This window comes from Hylaeus anthracinus, unplaced genomic scaffold (genome assembly GCF_026225885.1).
Source record: "Hylaeus anthracinus isolate JK02 unplaced genomic scaffold, UHH_iyHylAnth1.0_haploid 4, whole genome shotgun sequence".
Classification (NCBI taxonomy): Eukaryota; Metazoa; Arthropoda; class Insecta; order Hymenoptera; family Colletidae; genus Hylaeus; species Hylaeus anthracinus.
The window spans coordinates 4,943,509-4,961,163 of NW_026535289.1; the positions used below are offsets into that span (position 1 = coordinate 4,943,509).

A 17,655-nucleotide genomic window follows, 5' to 3' on the forward strand; every position below is an offset into this window, starting at 1 on the left:
CTGTCTATATGTGTAGCGTTTATATTATCACCTTTTATAATGTATTCACTCCATTTGTTTGTGCGATAGCTTGAATTTATTTAGGATCAGACGTCGAAAACTTCATCTGTAAGATACGAAGTGTCCAGACGAAATTTAGAGGAAAGAGGTGGCAACCCTATTCGAAATCACATACTGAACACTCAGATATATTCCTATATGCTACGTACTTTGTTAAGCGATAACGAAGATTCATATTCTCGAGCGCCCGAAAACTAATTTACCAATATCACTCGTTAAAGCTCGTGCTGAATGGACACGTTCGCACCAAATACCATTTTTTTTATCCTAATGTATAATCATTATCAATGATTTTTCACCGGTTTCGAGACTTCAATACTTCACGAAATACACGTTATCTTCGTTCCAACGATTACGAAAACGTTTTCTCCGATAAATCAATTCAATTGTCTATTTCATCGTCGTTATTTTATCCTTCTTATCATTCCATCGATTTACGATAACTATTTCCTGTCAAAATGCGTTTGATTGTATTTTACATTACACGATTGCAGTTCGACGAGAAATATTCGAATGTTCAGTCGATCTTTTCGAATTGGATACACGCTTGCATGTACAAAGCAAATTAATTTTTTTATGTGAAAACTTGTATATTTTTGTTTCATGATAAGATAGATAAAACCTTCGATGAGTTTGTCTATACAAATGCTATTTTATTATGGATAAAAATATTAGGGGTAGACATTGATACTGTGCCTCTATATTCATTTATTCATAACTTTAGTTTAAACAGATATACAGGGTGTCCCAAAAATGTTGTAACACATTGAAAGAGGTGGTTCGGGAGGTGATTTGAAACATCTTTTTCCTTAGCGAAAATGTTGTCCGAGGTTTCGTTAAGGAGATATTAACAGAAAACCCCGACCAATCAGAGCGCGCGGATACCGTTGGAGCGATTAGGTGTCCGCGTTTATATGCTACCGCAAGCGCTCCATCGGTATCCGCGCGCTCTAATTGGTCGGGGTTTTCTGTTAATATATCTCCTCAACGAAGCCTCGGACAACATTTTCGCTAAGGAAAAAGTTGTTTCAAATCACCTCCCGAACCACCCCTTTCAAGGTGTTACGACATTTTTGGGACACCCTGTATTTAGTCCTCATTTTGGTAAATTAAGATACAAACCTAAGTTCTCAATCTGCTGGTCATTGCAATGCATCCAGACGAACTTTAGTTGCCATTCAATTTTACTTATTGCTACTTTTCTACAATCACTGTAACTATCGAGCGCGCTTGTAATTGTGATTGAATATAAAGGTACAGAATTCATTTCTACGCCTAATATATAAGGCTTCGTTAAAAAAAAATTAATTTGTTTTTCAGATCTCCCCCACCATTTCCTTTATAAACAAATTGTTTACCTTGTACACCTCCTCCCCCCCCCCTCTCCACTCATCACTCGATGAAATAGCGAGTTCATAATGCATACATTTTGTTAAACGTGGCCGAACCGAACAGCCACACAACAAATATATTGTTCCGATGTTACACGAGTTCTTATAGACATATACGTATATAGAAAATCGTTGGTTTATTATAATACAACCCCTTGTACATAAGTTTAAATATACAAATATCTGGTTCACTATGAATACGTTAACCTCTGTACGATTGTATTCGATACTCCTCTCCACTTCATTTTTCTCCACAAAGTTTATTTCCGAACATAAATTAGCTTCTTTCCTTTTTAAATGTTCCATTTTTAAAGAGTTCTCACGTCGATGCTTTCGCAAAAGTCTAATATTATCAAGGCCTCTCAGAGAAGGATCATTGACCTTTCAGAGACTCTTAAATCCTGTCAATGACTTTCATAAAAAAATAAAGTTTGATATTATAGATGAGAACTAAAACTTTCGACGAGCGATATTCCTTAATGGTATTTATTTAATTAGGTTAGTATTTGTCGGACAGTTTGCAATGACTCGATAACTAATTGTTTCATAATTAGTTTAACAAACTGTTAAAATAATGGTACAGTAATGACAACTAATTTAACAGCTCCATATTTAAGGCAGTATCTGCTAGATGAACGCTATGGTTACCCAGTTGTTTAACCATTTGCGGACGGGAGCATTTTTAAGTTTAACACAGCGAATGCGAGTAATATTATTTATTGAACCCTTTGCATCCAAAGTATTTCTTTTTGACTCGACTATATCGAAACATTATGTTAACCAAGAATCGGATGCATAATTGCCTCGGAGGAATAAGCAGTACCATAATTGCTAAAAATGATAGATTATTATTCATAACATTCATTGCATTCATATTTTACTATATAAAAACCGACTCTGTAGGCTGTGGCTATATTATAAAAGCATGAACGCCAGTTGATACAAAAATGTTATCGTCAACTAGCGGCGGCGACCGAAATAATTTTTCACATATAGTCACATTTTTTTTCTTTTCTTTACATATTCATATAATTTTACATCGTAATTACCATAAATGAACGTCTAATTGTTGATTTATATATTAATAATTGATGTTAAGTTTTTAAATAAATAAGAATACCGAAAAATAGGGCGCCATCTCTCGGCAAACGGCCTAAGTTTATCGTGAAATAGTTTGAACCTTGTGCCGCTAGATGACATTACAAACATGAAAAAAAGTTAAAACACAAATTCTCTACTTTCCTCTGCATATAAATGTAATTTTGCATTTTAACTACCATAATTTAACTAATATATGTCGATTGGTACACTAATAAATGTTTAATGCCTAGTTTTTTAAATAAATAAAAATACAGAAGAATGTGGCGCCATCTCTAAGCAAACCGCCCAAGTTTGTCGTGAAATAGTTCGCACTTCGCGTCATTAGATAGCGCCCCATTTTCAGTATTTTTATTTATTTAAAAAACTAGGCATTAAACATTTATTAATGTACCAATCGACATATATTAGTTAAATTATGGTAGTTAGAATGCAAAATTACATTTATATGCAGAGGAAAGTAGAGAATTTGTGTTTTAACTTTTTTTCATGTTTGTAATGTCATCTAGCGGCACAAGGTTCAAACTATTTCACGATAAACTTAGGCCGTTTGCCGAGAGATAGCGCCCTATTTTTCGGTATTCTTATTTATTTAAAAACTTAACATCAATTATTAATATATAAATCAACAATTAGACGTTCAATTATGATAATTACGATGTAAAATTATGTATTGCGATTTATTATTATTAATATGAATATACAGAAAGAAATAAGGAATATGAATATATGTGAAAAATTAGTTCAGCCGCCACTGCTAGATACCATTTGATGCTCTTATATGTATATAGCAAAATATGAATGCAATGAATATTATGAATAACAAACTATAATTTTTAACAACTATGATACTGCTGATTCCTCCGGGAACAATGCATCCCATTCATTACTTAAGATTAATTGGTTAGCATAATAAAGTGTATTGCAGGTTTATTACAAAGAATGACAAGGCTGCGTTTTTAAAATTGGTTTTTCTTGTCGCGCCTAATACGCATCATAATTTTATTATTTTATTCGCTAAACGTTCCTCTAAACTTTAGAGTCTAAAGGTTAAAGTGTATTTTCCGTATTTCTCATTGGGAATATACAGGGTGTCCCAAAAATGTCGTAACACCTTGAAAGGGGTGGTTCGGGAGGTGATTTGAAATAACTTTTTCCTTAGCGAAAATGTTGTCCGAGGCTTCGTTGAGGAGATATATTAACAGAAAACCCCGACCAATCAGAGCGCGCGGATACCGATGGAGCGCTTGCGGTAGCGTATGAACGCGGACACCTAATCGTCCCAACGTATCCGCGCGCTCTGATTGATCAGTGTTTTCCGTTAATATCTCCTCAACGAAGCCTCGGACAACATTTTCGCTAAGGAAAAAGTTGTTTCAAATCACCTCCCAAACCTCTCCTTTCAATGTGTTACAACATTTTTGGGACACCCTGTATACACCTTGAAACCGAACATATTGGTTCGCTCTGTTTTCGAACTGTTCCTTTTGTTCAGGTTGCTCGGTTTATTCAAGCCGTTCGCTTCTTTAGAGTTCAGAGCTGGTCGATTTCAAACCAAACGACTCGCTTTCGAACCGAGCGGTTTGTTTGTTTCGATTATTCGGATCAGCTCGAAAAATCGAGCCTCAGCTCGGTTCGCGAGCAGCTCGAATATTTGAGCTTTTCAGTAGCCCTAATTAGAATTTTAATTAATGTTCAAAATGCTCCGCCAGCAAAGCAGTAGTATTTCTCTTTATTTATACTTCCAGTCGCAATAACCAGTTAAATACCTCAAAAATGCTCAACTTTGAATACTCACAACTTTGAAACCGTTGGATTCTTAACATTTCCACAACTTCCATTTTTTCTGATCTAGGCTATCAAAATTTTGATAGTAGATTAATCTACTAAATGGTATAAAAAAAAGTCAATAATTTTTAGTGTCCAGAAGTAAAGTTCAGCCCTTGCGTTGATACACATGTGCATTACTGTACAACTGCAGTTATCTATTTAATTACATACCAACATCAAGTCTAAGTTAGGATCAGCTATGATCCAAAAAAGATCGAAAGAATACTGTCCAAGATTTACAACATACACGCAATTGTTAGCAGAAATTAATTCTTTAACTTTCCAAGGTAAACTTACCATTTATTTATAAAAAAGAACCACGTAACATTTAAATTTTCTTCAGTCACGCATTCAAAAAGAGTACAAACAATTGTAAAACCAATTTTCAAAACAATCTGTGTGATTTATTACTATGTTGGTACTTTAATGTAACAAAATGGCGGGCAAATATTTCTATTTAAATTAGAGTCACGAAAAAAAAATAATAATTATCAAATAATAGACGACTGAATGTAAAAGCACAGAATTAATTTCTACAATTTAAACGAAATAGTTACTGTTTGTTAGTTAGAACCCAACATAGGGTGTCGTGAACTTGCGACGAATCGTATTTCTTTGTCGAACCCCTTAAATAGCCGCCTCTTTTAAATGCGGTATACGTTTTCTATTGTAATTATCGTATCGTTGCGCATTTCGAAATGGAACCGTACTGAAAAGTGCTTTGATCGCGATTAAGAGATCGGTCGTGTTATTTAAGTACACGGTAGGATGGGTCGTAAACGAGCTAACTATTGACACGTCTCGGAGGAATACAGTTTTGTGGAACGAACAGTCTTGCAGAGGAAAGATTCGGAATTTGCACAGCAGCTGATGTATGTAAAGATGGCCAAGCTCAATACAAATAAATAGTGACCAACGATGTGCTGGTTTTACAACTAGCTCTGCATGCAAGGGGTGAGTAAATACGATCATGTAACTGATATCGTTAAATAAATATTTTTGTTCTCAATTACGACGATACCTTCAGCGAGTGTTACAAATTACAATGCGTATTCAACGGTATGCAGACACCTGCCCTGACCTTGCTCAATAAAATCTCACATTCGCATTGAATTTACAACATAATTTACATTTATTTAACATACACATTCTTATGAATGTACCAACATACTTGAGTTGTTATGTGCAGTATTATTCAGATTTATCTGATAATCTTGACACACAAAATTGAAAAATTAATTATTTTATAATATGAAAGCTTTAAAAGAAATTCATTGAATATATTAAATCACTGATCTTTACACTGACAGTGATTTTATTAATAATTCTTGCTTTATTATTGAAGCTTTGAAAATTAATTGTTTCTACAGTGATGATTTCGTATTTATAGGCAGATGCTAAGAAAGTATAACTTGTCACTGTCCAAAAAATGGCTTATGATCCACGTAATATTAAATATTCATCAGAGATTCACAGCCATCAACATAACCAGTCTAATGTGACTGGGTACGCATATTCTGGACATCAATCACATGTCCAACAAACAGATGAGAATAGAAACGAGAACAGTTGTGGAAACAAAGAAACATGTCCACAGATATCCCATCAGTCTTCTGGGACACAAACTATTCAGAAAGTAGATGCAGCAACAATGACAGATCCTTTACAAATAGATTTTAGACTCACGTCTGAGTATTTAGCACGATGTTCTAGTACACTGGGATTGCCATATGTAACTAAATACGAGGAAAATGGCAATAATTCTACGCATAATTGTCAAGAAGTTCGACCAAAAATTGAATTTGAAGTTGAACCACAATATATCAATGGTAAGTGCTTGTATAAAAATTTAATTCAAATTGAATATGTGTTACTTAATGTTGGTTTGCATCTTAACATACTTATTATAAATGTTCAAGGTATGCTAATCTATCATTGTCCAGAATGTGCGTACAGATTTGAAAACCGTGAAGCATTACATGAGCACCTTGAAGATCATAGACAGCGACCTCACATCTGTGATATTTGTGGTGCGAGTTTAAAGCGTAAGGAACATTTAGATCGTCACAAACAAGGTCATAATAAGGATAGACCTTACCAGTGTAATATGTGTTGCAAAGCATTCAAACGCAATGAACACCTTGCTCGTCATATGATTATTCACTCAGGTAGCAAAAATCAAGTTTGTACAGAATGTGGCAAAGCCTTTTATAGGAAGGATCACTTAAAGAAGCACTTACAAAGTCATAATAGCAGTAGAAACAAAAATATAAACAGTTCTCAAAATAATCAGAATAGTCAAAATAACGGAGAGGAAGGATTGAGCAGTTTTGCAATGATGATGAGGCAAACTGGGCCACCTCCATTTTCTATTTTGCGAACTTAATACATTTTTACCTTGATCTTAAACCAAGATCGTTTTATAATTTAGGCAATTTAAATTTAAGAGATCGATACAGCGAGCTTTATTGGAGACACTTTCAGGATATATGGTATAGTTGTTGATAGTTTTGAATTTTGCAATTACATTAAACTTGAAACTTTCAAATAGTGCATTAATAAGGAACAGGCTCTAAAGAATCCCATGCAGATTTTATATTTTCCTTTTTTAATATGCCTATAACATGCACAATGTTCTTAAAGTAAGAAGGTACCTGTTAAGAACAATTATGTGAAATATATATATATATAAAATATGATATATATATGATATATATCTAGATACTTTGTATAATATTATTTCAAAAATATTCATATGAATGATTCAAGTTTTTATATAAATTAATGCAGGAAGTCTATTTCTGTTAAATTCTTTTTCTCAGATTACACATTTGATAATATCTGACGTGAATGATGGCAATAAGAAGTATTTTCTTTGTAACCTTCAGAGCTATTGACGCATCTATTAGATATGTACTGTTTTATAATTTACAAATTGACCTAGTCTTCTTTGGAAGAAATGCGCGACAATTTTTAAGTATTTTGTTTCTGTAAGAAAAAGTGATGCAGATAATTTGTGATGCAGTATGTGAACAATTCTTGTTATGCCGAAAATATTTGACGAAAATGTATATTTATTATTAGACGTATATGGTCATGATACGTAAAAATGATATAAATATATGTGACTTTGTTTTTTGCTAAACTTATGGCATCAACTTCTTGGAACATGTGCCTAAAAAAACAGCATTATAATGACAATTGCACATAAATGAGAAAATAATATGAAATTAATGTTAAGCATAGTTCATAGTCAGCGAGATATACTTTTTATTTTTAACAGGAGAGGAACATTGCAAAATATATACTTTGTAAAAGTAAAATTCTTAAAAGAAGTTCTCGAAACAATAGCTTTAAGTATGATTCAATTTCGTCTTATTTTAAATTAAATGTAACATTGGAGAATTCGCGCATTTGGTTTGTTTTAATAAGCGAAATACATTAAATACTTAAAACTGAGTTTTTTTTGCGGTGTTCCTTGATGTTTGATGTTGAAACAATGTTTACCTGTTCAGCAATAACGCGTAATTGCTACAGAGCGATAAATAGGAAAATAAAGTTATGTTAATCGATAATTTAATATTTATATTTTATGATGTTCATATGACAATGTATGTATGCGTTTTATTGATGTGTGTATATGTGTAAGAGCACATATAATACATATTAAATGTCATTATATACTAAAGAATATATGTTATATGCGCATTTACATAATTATCGCTCATAAGTATTTGCACATCTAGTATTTTTAACATATATCAACAGCAACACAAGTAGCAACATTATTTAAGGATAAAATATGTTTTTAAATATGTAGATAAATGATACATATGTTTTATTAAGAAACAATTAAATGTTTGATCAGCGACAGATCATCATAACAAGCTATGGTGTTAGAAATTTGATAAAAAGTAGTTAGAGTCTTAAACAAAGGAAAGTATTTAAAGATTCTTCACTTCCATTCCTGTACCTCAAAGACAAGCTATGTGTTAAGTCCACATTTTGGAGATTTGGAGAATAAATATGTTAACTTACTTTATTAATATTATATTTTGTATTGCTATTTAAAATATTCAATTTTTAAAATGTTGACTTAGCATGGATCGCCAAGTCTGTCGAGAATATTTCATTTTGAAAAGAAAGGAGTAAAGTTAGTTAAGGAAAATTCACTGATAGAACCTCTAAATTACGTTCCCCTAGCGCACCATATACTTCATCTGGCAAATACTTCTGAGCGGTAGTGTATAACATTGTTATGTCCATTTTCCCTTGTACATTATTTATATTTATTAAGAAAAACCGACCATATATCGGCTTTATTATATAATGCTTCCAAAGTGTACATAATTGTACACATGAAATATGGTTAAAAAGAAATAAACGTTTTGTTATTGGTTGTAGTAATCACAATTAAAGTAATAAATCATTATTATATAAAATTATAAATTGTTTGAAACTGAAACTATATGACTGTTACCAACAAGACAAGGAGAATGATGGAATTATAAATAACAACATCCAGTACATCATTTTCTGATTTGATTTTTCATACAATTTTCATATATATATATATATATATAGAGATATATATATATATATTATATAGGGTATTACATAAAGCAGCACTGGGAAATGTCCGAAAAAACGTTCACAAACTTTAAACCTCTATCCTCGCAGCCTAAATTCGTCTGTCTGTATTTATACCTACATCTCCCTTATACATTTTCTTTTTTTTTTTCGCTTACTACTTTAAGTCTTGTTCTGTTTTTCAAACCGTGCCTCTTTTCTCGCCTTACGTTTCTGAAGATTACATGTTTTATGCACTCTATACAAAAATAAAACACTGAGATCATCAGAGGGATCGCACAGTTATACAGAATTATTTCTTATTAATTCCTCTCTCTCTCTCTCTTTTTCTCTGTTCCTTTGTTTCGCTTTATTTTGCCGTAGTTCCTCCTATATGTCTCTTCCCCCTTTTTTTCTCGACTGTTCATTCATCTTTTTTCTCTTTCCCTTTTGTGTTTTGATTTGCACGCCACGACGAATGACCGGTATTTTTTACTTTATTCTTTTTTACTTTGTACCCTGGAAGACTGCGGTACAAACACTTAGATGCGGAAGAAATAGAGATGAAACAAACGGTATTACTTCGAACGAAAGATCTGTCTTTCTGTACGTTAAATAAAATGCGCTTGCGTATGACTATTTTTTTCTTTTTTTTTTTTCATTTATTATTATTATTATCTATCGGATGTCCGGAAAATCCACAACCAGGAACGCAATCTTTAGTTTAGGCAATTTTCAATGATGTTTACACGCTTGTATGTTTACGAAACCGACTTTAATGCGTAATTCGAAGTTAACAATTGCGGTTGCGTAAATATCCATCTGTTTTCTTTCTTCGTAATATGCAGTTTAGCGTAATGTGCACGAATCGCGAAATTTAACGAGTAATCAGTCCCGTACGGCAATATTGTGGGCCGTAAGGGGTTCAAGTATCGCTATTAAAGTCTCGTGTTTCGAACAATTAATCGCAAAACTGTCTACGGTTCGTATAAAATATTTCAAAGTGCTTCGACATTGTCTGGATCGAATTAAATGTAAATACCTCATCAGTCCATGCTATCTCGAATAATGTACAAAACGTCAGCCTTTTTAGTCTCGTAAAAAATTGTAAGAATACATCCCTTACGAATTGTTAAATAGTATTGCGTTCACAGTTTTAATCTCTTGAGGGACGAGTTTTAAATGGATTTTTCTTTGTTCTAATCTAAATAGAAAAGCAATTTTTATTTATGAATCGATTTCAACATACAAATATACTGTCTCACTTTAATGCGGTGTATGATTTAATTCCGAAAGGTATGGCGATTGTAAATAATGGTATGTTTAACATCCCTAAAGAGATTAAAAAAAGAGCCTCATAATATATCCTCTGGACTCTTTCGAACGAGTTACGACGTGTTACACGATCTATCCATTAATCTTTAATATGTAGGCAGATGGACTACTATGACAATAGTAATTGTGATGTGTAATTAAAGAAAATGTCATTGGCATCCTCGTTCATAGATTGTTCAGATGTATTTTTTTTACAATCAAACGAGTTTCTTAAGCGTGCTACAAACTGAGACTGAAACTAATTGAACGATTCAACGCTTTGCGGTCCTACGTCGAACGAGGCTCGAGAAAAATGTACCGAAGTCAAAAAAACACGGACCGCAGAGGGTTGATAGTAGGATAGTTTGTAAGTATTTCGCTATTATGAATAAATTTCGAATATTACTATTGGAACATCATTTTTTTGATGAAAGATGTTTTCTTTTAATATTTATGCTACTTTTGTTTTTGTTGGGAGTTTCTTTTGTTTATAGAAATAGAAATAGAAATGTTGTGCGTGAGTTGAAATATGAATGAAAATAAAGTTGAAACAAAAATGGTGGCCTTAAATTGTTCAAATTCTTTAAATGCTACGAATATCCACATACTTGAATGCCTAAAATATTCGAGTATTTTAAGAAAATTCGAACAGTTCGATATTCCAATTACATCCGGGATTCTCGTGAATTTCGAGATCCCGTAAATGTTCGGGATTCCCGAAAATTTTCGAGATCCCGTACATCCCGAAATCCGAGAGTCCCGAATATTCTCGGGAATCTCGGATTTTTGCGGGATCTCGTGTATTGTCGGGAATCTTGAATCAACTTGGGATCCCGCATAAACTCGAGAATCCCGGATATTCTCGGGAATCCCGAATATTCTCGGGAATCCCGCACACCCCTAAGTGTGCCAAGTATCAAGTGTTTTTCGTAAGTTCGTTATCTCGTAAAGAACGAATCGCATGTACAAAGGGAAGAATTTTGCAAAGCTTATCCGTTGTATATTATCGAGCACGAGCTAGAAACTCGAGGAATCGAGGCGATTACAATTTGTAAAGAAAAGAAAACAAGACTGGTTTTTTTTTTGTCCAATTTCGTCGCGGACTCTCCGGCTACTCGGTAGATGCCTATGTTATACGCGTAATGACATCTGTTATGCGTACTTATTATATCTCCCTAGGCTATTGGAAAAATGAGGAGTTTATATGCTTTGTACTATGTCGAGGAATTTGTATATCTTTCCATTATTTTTCCTTCCGTCGTTACTCGCCTGTTGTGTTGTGCTTGACGTCTCTGTTTGGAAAACCGGTAATCACACTTACGCACACGCGACAGAGGACGTACGCAAAAAATCTTTAGCCTCACATACACCACACACCGTATGGACAAGCCGAGAAACTAAACCGTGGCAGCTGGATCCTCCGATAAAATACACACGTAAGAACAGCGCCTGTTGGTTCATGCAAAACTTGCCTCGTTTTAACCCCTTTACGGTCTCGTTTATTTTACAAACTATTTCAAGTAACACCACTTCCAAACTTTCTCGACTTCTTGAGGGACGAATTTTAAATGGATTTTTTGCTTGCTTTAATCGAATACGACGAATCAAAGCAATCTTTATCGGCTAAGACACTAATATTGTATATTTGTTAATTTTAAGAGATATTGCGATTGTAAATAACGGTAATTTTTACGTAAAAATAAATGTATACGTATACGTATGTGTTAATGTCCCTCGAGATGTTTAATAAAGTTTAATATTGTGGTCTTTGATTTTTACATCGATGTTACTTCACTTTTTACAATCTATTGTTTTCACGACTCCTGTTGAATGTATTTAGAGAATTTAAGCGAAACTATGTATAAAATATTCGATATGCAAGGTACAATGGTATTGTATAAATTACGAAATTAATGAAAAAGTTTGAGAAACATCAAAGTGATCTGGATCAAGTACATTGGAATTATAATTTAGTTTTCAATTAGAGACAATTAATATTGTCCTGAATGAATGCACAATGTATTTTTTGATCATTCTAAGTGTACATGAAAATTAAATAAATGAATTATTCGTTGAAACCCCAAGATTTATATACCTGATGTTTTCTTCACCTCGAGAATTCTGTTTCAAGCAACTAAAAATTTAAATTGGGAAGACTAAGAATTTTTTTTTAATTGGCCCAACATTAACTAATAAAACGAATCCAAAAAGAAAACATTTTCAGGTCTACGTTCAAATAGAATTTTTCTAACTAAACATTTTAAGAACATCTAGTTACAAATTTGAAATTCAAATTGAAATATATTGTTTATCCATTTTCTGATTCTCCTTTCTTTTCCATCGTTAATGTAAAATAAACGAGACGAAGTTAGACCGTAAAGGATTGCGTGTGTAGTAACTGTGACTAACGTCTAAAGGTAGCTTAAATGAAAGGGTTATTTCGTGAACACTATAAAAAAGTATGCATCCCGCGAGAAAACTAATTTTAGCCCGAAGCTCAGTAAAAAGTTCTTACGCTGACGTATTTTTACTTGGTGTTCGTCTTAAATCTATCCTTTCTTCTCAGTCCGTTATTTACAAAGAGAGAAGCACGCCGAGACTTCTCCACAAGCACAGGTTGCAGCCATTTTTTCCCCTTCAGATCATAACTTCATCGATTTTGAACGCATTCTTCAAATATTTCTGCTTCATTTTATAGCTGAGACTTTTAATTTTATTTAGTATCGTGATTTCTTTTGGATGCGAATACTTTATAACAGTATTTAATGGATTTCATTAATAAGTTGGCATCGATTATTTATGGAAATTTTCTGTTAATTGGTTAGATAATTGTGTTTGTTTCTTGGTTTGTTTTCGTTTCTTATTGTTTAGCGGATCAAATAATATTAGGATCAAATATCATCCTTATAAGTCGTATTAAATAATACCCAATTTAAAATTACAATATTTGTTTCCAGTTATAATTTTGTTATCTTATTAAAAACTGTATCTGTTGCCAATTAAAACTTTAGAGCCTCGTCTACTAAATGAAACCTATCAAAAAATGTTTACAATATAGAAGTTATGATCAACAGAAACGTAGGAGAAAAAAATCGCGGCGGCCTGTATATTGGCGCGTATTTGAAGTTTGTTATTGTACTCTTTTATCCTCTTTTTGCATGAACCAACCTTAATTTGCAGCTCGTTGATACGAGCTCGGACCTCGCATAGATTCAGTACGATTAAGAGTTTCGACACTGCGTAGAAAAATATGATTCTCATTGTCACCCCCGTACCTCTCGGAGAATCGCGTTTGATTTACAACAAAGTGTATTTACTCTTTTTTAGTTTTTTTTTTCTTCCCTGTTCGTGCGATTACTTTTACGTCTGATCGCTTGTCGTGTCGGTTTTATCGAGTGTAGAAATCAATTCTGTGCCTCTATATTCAATTATCTGTAATTTTAATTTAAAAAGATACGTTTACTCACCATTTACGTTAAAGCATGTTAAAGCACGAATCTGCTAAATGTTCAACCTGATCTCTATTGCAATGTATCTACAATATACACATAAGTCTCGATCTGGTGGTCATTGGAATGCACCTATGTGTACGAGGTTCACTATCCCACAAGTTTTGCTTATGTACAAATATTGAGATTTCGAACTGAAACCTTATTTTTATCAAAATAAAACATAGCCTATGTTACTAAGGAATAGTGTAGCTTTCTATTACTAACAAAATTGTTAAAATCGGTTCGGTAGTTCCAGAGATTACCTCTTACATACAAACAAATTTTACCTCTTTACGATATAATAACAGTAATAATATCACATGTACAGATTCATTGTAATAAAGATCAGGTCGAGAACCTACAAGGTTGATAATTTTAAATATAATAAAAAGTAACAAGTAATTGAATATAAAGGCACAGAAAGAATTCCTCCACCTAATACGTTAACTACCGTTAACCCTTTGCGATCCAAAGGGCGTGCTCTCTTCGCCGTCAGATTTTGCTCCAGTAACTCCAACGTCGCGCTCCACTCTACGTGAAACGAAATAAAGAGGACGACTTGGAGCTGAACTGTGCGAAATTATAATGTTTAGAGCACAAAGGGTTAAGTAACGAAATCAATGCTCGAAATTTGGCGCAACGTCTTTCTTGCCGCGGTTCGAGGTCACGCGCAGAGTTGGGCAGTGATTACTTTTGCAATAATCGCTCGCAATTGTCGAATTAATCGGCAATAGTTGAACTACAATCTTTTATCTGAGATTATACATCCTCGCACTGATACAGTAATTTGTAACATTTCAGAGCTAATCGTGGATTGCATTTTGCCCAACACTGGTTACGCACTGAAGAACGCGATAGTCTCAAGGTCTTAAACAATTTCGAGGAATCGATGAAATTATATGAGTATTGGTAAATACGTCGATACATTTCGAGCAATGATTGCTTTAGAACTTACTACAGAAGTACAAGTTTAAGTATCTATTTGTATCGCTGTAAATGATAGTACAAATGTTACAAAAAGCGGTTATAATAACGATAAAAATGACGTTTCCTATAATTAATCCTCTACGTTTTAAAAGTATCGAAGTTAAGCGTTTTTCTCACAATTCTTTTTTTTTTTTTTGCAGTTTACGACGTCATCGAATTTTGATATCGCTTAATTATACTTAAATTGGAAAAATAGAGGATTAAATGAACACCACTGCGGAACACTCGATGAAACATAAACGGAAATCGCGTAAATTCATGGAAGTTTCGTATCGATTTGATCATTATTTCTCTTGTTCACAGTTGGGAGATTTAAATTGCAAAACGAGATATATGTGAATGTTCAATCTTATTATCTCTTTCGCTCGTACGCACGCAATCTCTCCTCTCATACTCTTAGCTCGTGCAACTTAGGCAATAAAGGCCTATACCTTAGTTACTACTTATGCTCTATAAAACGCGATACTTATTGTTTAATTAGTCGCTACTATCGATTACAAACAGAGAATGTTTCCTGACTAACGTCAAAAGTAAGATGGGAAACAGAACGTTTCGAACTGTGGATTTTTGCGAATTAGTTTTTCCCCAATGCTATCGTTTTCTCAAGTTAATTCCGATTCTTTCGACTCGTACTATAAACGAAAATCTCGACGTATATCCATAACATTTGTATGCGAAACGAATAAATACGAAACGTATATACATAACAACAGAAATAAAATTTGAATTTTGTCGAAAAAGATAGACTTAACGCTAGGCTTACGGAGCACGGCCACTTTGATCCATTTCTATTTTCACAACGTGTTTACAGAAACAATTTTTTCGATTTATAATATAATTATTTTTGATAAATATTTATATCAAAAAGATATTTCATAAATATTTTTTTGCTTATGCTGACTCTTATCTCCATAAAGATACAAACATATACGCAAATTAATTTTAGTAAATCAACTTCATTTATGAAAGCATCACTTCGTTATTAAAAATCTGACGAGAAATCTCTGTAAACCCAGCGTCAAACATTTTCGTAATTTTCATTACAATCTCTCACCCAACGTGACGATTCGAATAACAAAAAGTTTAATCGAGAATTCGAGGAATGAAGCTTACGACGCTAGAACCAAATCGCAGGTGTTTCCTTCGTTCTTCAATTAAAAACAGTACAAAAGTGCTCGGTTTGTTCGTGCTGTTTGCCGACGCTCTCTCATCGCCAGCAAAACGTCTCAAGCCTTAAAAACTTACGTTTTTCTCCCCCGTCTCTTTCTCTCGCTTTTTTCTCTTTCGATCATTTTCGCATTATTAAAAAATATTTCATTTTGTTCCTCTCTCCATCGCCCGTTAAACCTCTTTTCTTTTTTTTTTTTGTTTCGTCCTTTAGCTTGTTCCGCGGCGCAAAAAGGAGCAGGATGGCGAAAAAACGACGAAAAAGTTTCGTACGGGAGACGAAAGAGGAAAGGAGCATACAGGGTGTCCCGAGAAAGAGCTACGCACGAGGCCACTCCTTAGACTCGACTTAGGTGGAAAAGTATGCAGGTGCGGAAACAGTCCAGCGCTATGCAAAGGCACCGGAGAATTGTTTTCTTCCTTCTTTAGAGACGCGTTTAATTATTATTCCTCCCTCATTTTTATCTTTTTTATTTCTTTTTTTTTTCTTCTTCTTTTTATTCTCTAGGAACACCAACTACGCCTACACCCCGACGAAACGATCGGGTTTCGAAGTATCAAAGGAGCTTGTTGAAAACCGTTCGTCCCGTCGAATGTGGAAATATCATCAGGTTCTCGTCGCTAACCCTTCAAAATAGACCGCTTCTTGAGCTTCTCATTTGTTTATAATCACTCAAAAAATCGTACGCCGAACTTTGAAAAATCTTGCTCTCTCGCTCTCTTTCTCTCTCTTTTTTTTTTCATTTCTTATAAATCGTAAAGCTATTTGTCATTAATCTCATCGCATAGTCCGTTTTCCGTCTTTTCGAGAAATTTGACATTTTTCTCTCACGGTACACGCGACTACGCACATGTAAACGCTCTCTCATTTTTTGTTGCTCACAGGCTCTTTTTCTCACTCATACTCTTTCTCGCTTTTGCATTATATACGCACGCATAAACACGCTTTCGCACGCAAAACCACATACACACGCATTAGATGCATTCTTCTCGATATGGCACACACATTTTTTTATGCTTTCCTTCCGCCTTCAACTTACGTCGTAGTAATTTCTTCATTTTTTTTTTCTTCTTGTATACAAACTTACTGGCTAAACGTATAACCTAAGGTGTACTCTCTGTTTTCTTTTTTTACGGTTACAAGTACATAGCGGTGGAGTATTTTTTATAATAATACAGCTCATTCTTTTATATATATATATATATATATATTATTATATATATATAATATATTTTTAGTACATCCTTATACTTGAGGTCTGGCGAATCCTGAATTTTTCATATTACTTGCTAGAACGTATGACGCTAGAAACATGATGCGGAAGAATTAATCGAGGATCGATTGGAAGAAGACTAGCTTGAAACCGATTTAATGGGTTTGCGCAAACAACTGAATGTACGAGTTTCATTGAAAGTAAAACGAAAATGCGCGTGTATATAAACATTCACGGTTTAAGTGGTAATTAAAAATATATCGACGATAGATTTGTATATATTCCCTAAGTTATTTTTTTCTTTACAAAATACTTCATCTATTTGTGTAATAAATAGCGATGGATCTCTGTAACGCGTCGTTCTCCCAACGAATATGAAGGATTCCATTTCTCCTTTTCTTTTCTTCTCTTTCTCGCTCTTTCTCTCTAGTATTAGCGCATCACATTCCTAACTACGTTTATACGTTTTGCTTTATTTCTCTCTCTCTCTCTCTCTCTCTCTCTCTCTCTCTCTCTCTCTCTCTCTCTCTCTCT

The 17,655-nt window shown here is 33.7% G+C and overlaps 1 protein-coding gene across 1 annotated transcript; it reads left to right on the forward strand.

Moving 5' to 3' along the window:
• The first annotated feature begins 4,914 nt into the window (after positions 1 to 4,914).
• On the forward strand, positions 4,915 to 9,862 carry LOC128894567 (zinc finger protein 880-like). Its single transcript, XM_054156403.1, has 3 exons — positions 4,915 to 5,333; positions 5,770 to 6,208; positions 6,299 to 9,862. The coding sequence occupies exons 2-3, from the start codon at positions 5,809 to 5,811 to the stop codon at positions 6,763 to 6,765; spliced, it is 867 nt and encodes a 288-aa protein (XP_054012378.1). The 5' UTR covers positions 4,915 to 5,333; positions 5,770 to 5,808; the 3' UTR covers positions 6,766 to 9,862.
• The last annotated feature ends 7,793 nt before the right edge of the window (positions 9,863 to 17,655 follow it).

Excerpts from the sequence above, each read along its gene's own strand:
- LOC128894567 (XM_054156403.1), top strand. The coding sequence starts at position 5,809 with ATGGCTTATGATCCACGTAATATTAAATATTCATCAGAGATTCACAGC. Across the intron at positions 6,209-6,298 it reads TGAACCACAATATATCAATG|GTATGCTAATCTATCATTGT; the intron begins GTAAGTGCTTGT and ends TAAATGTTCAAG.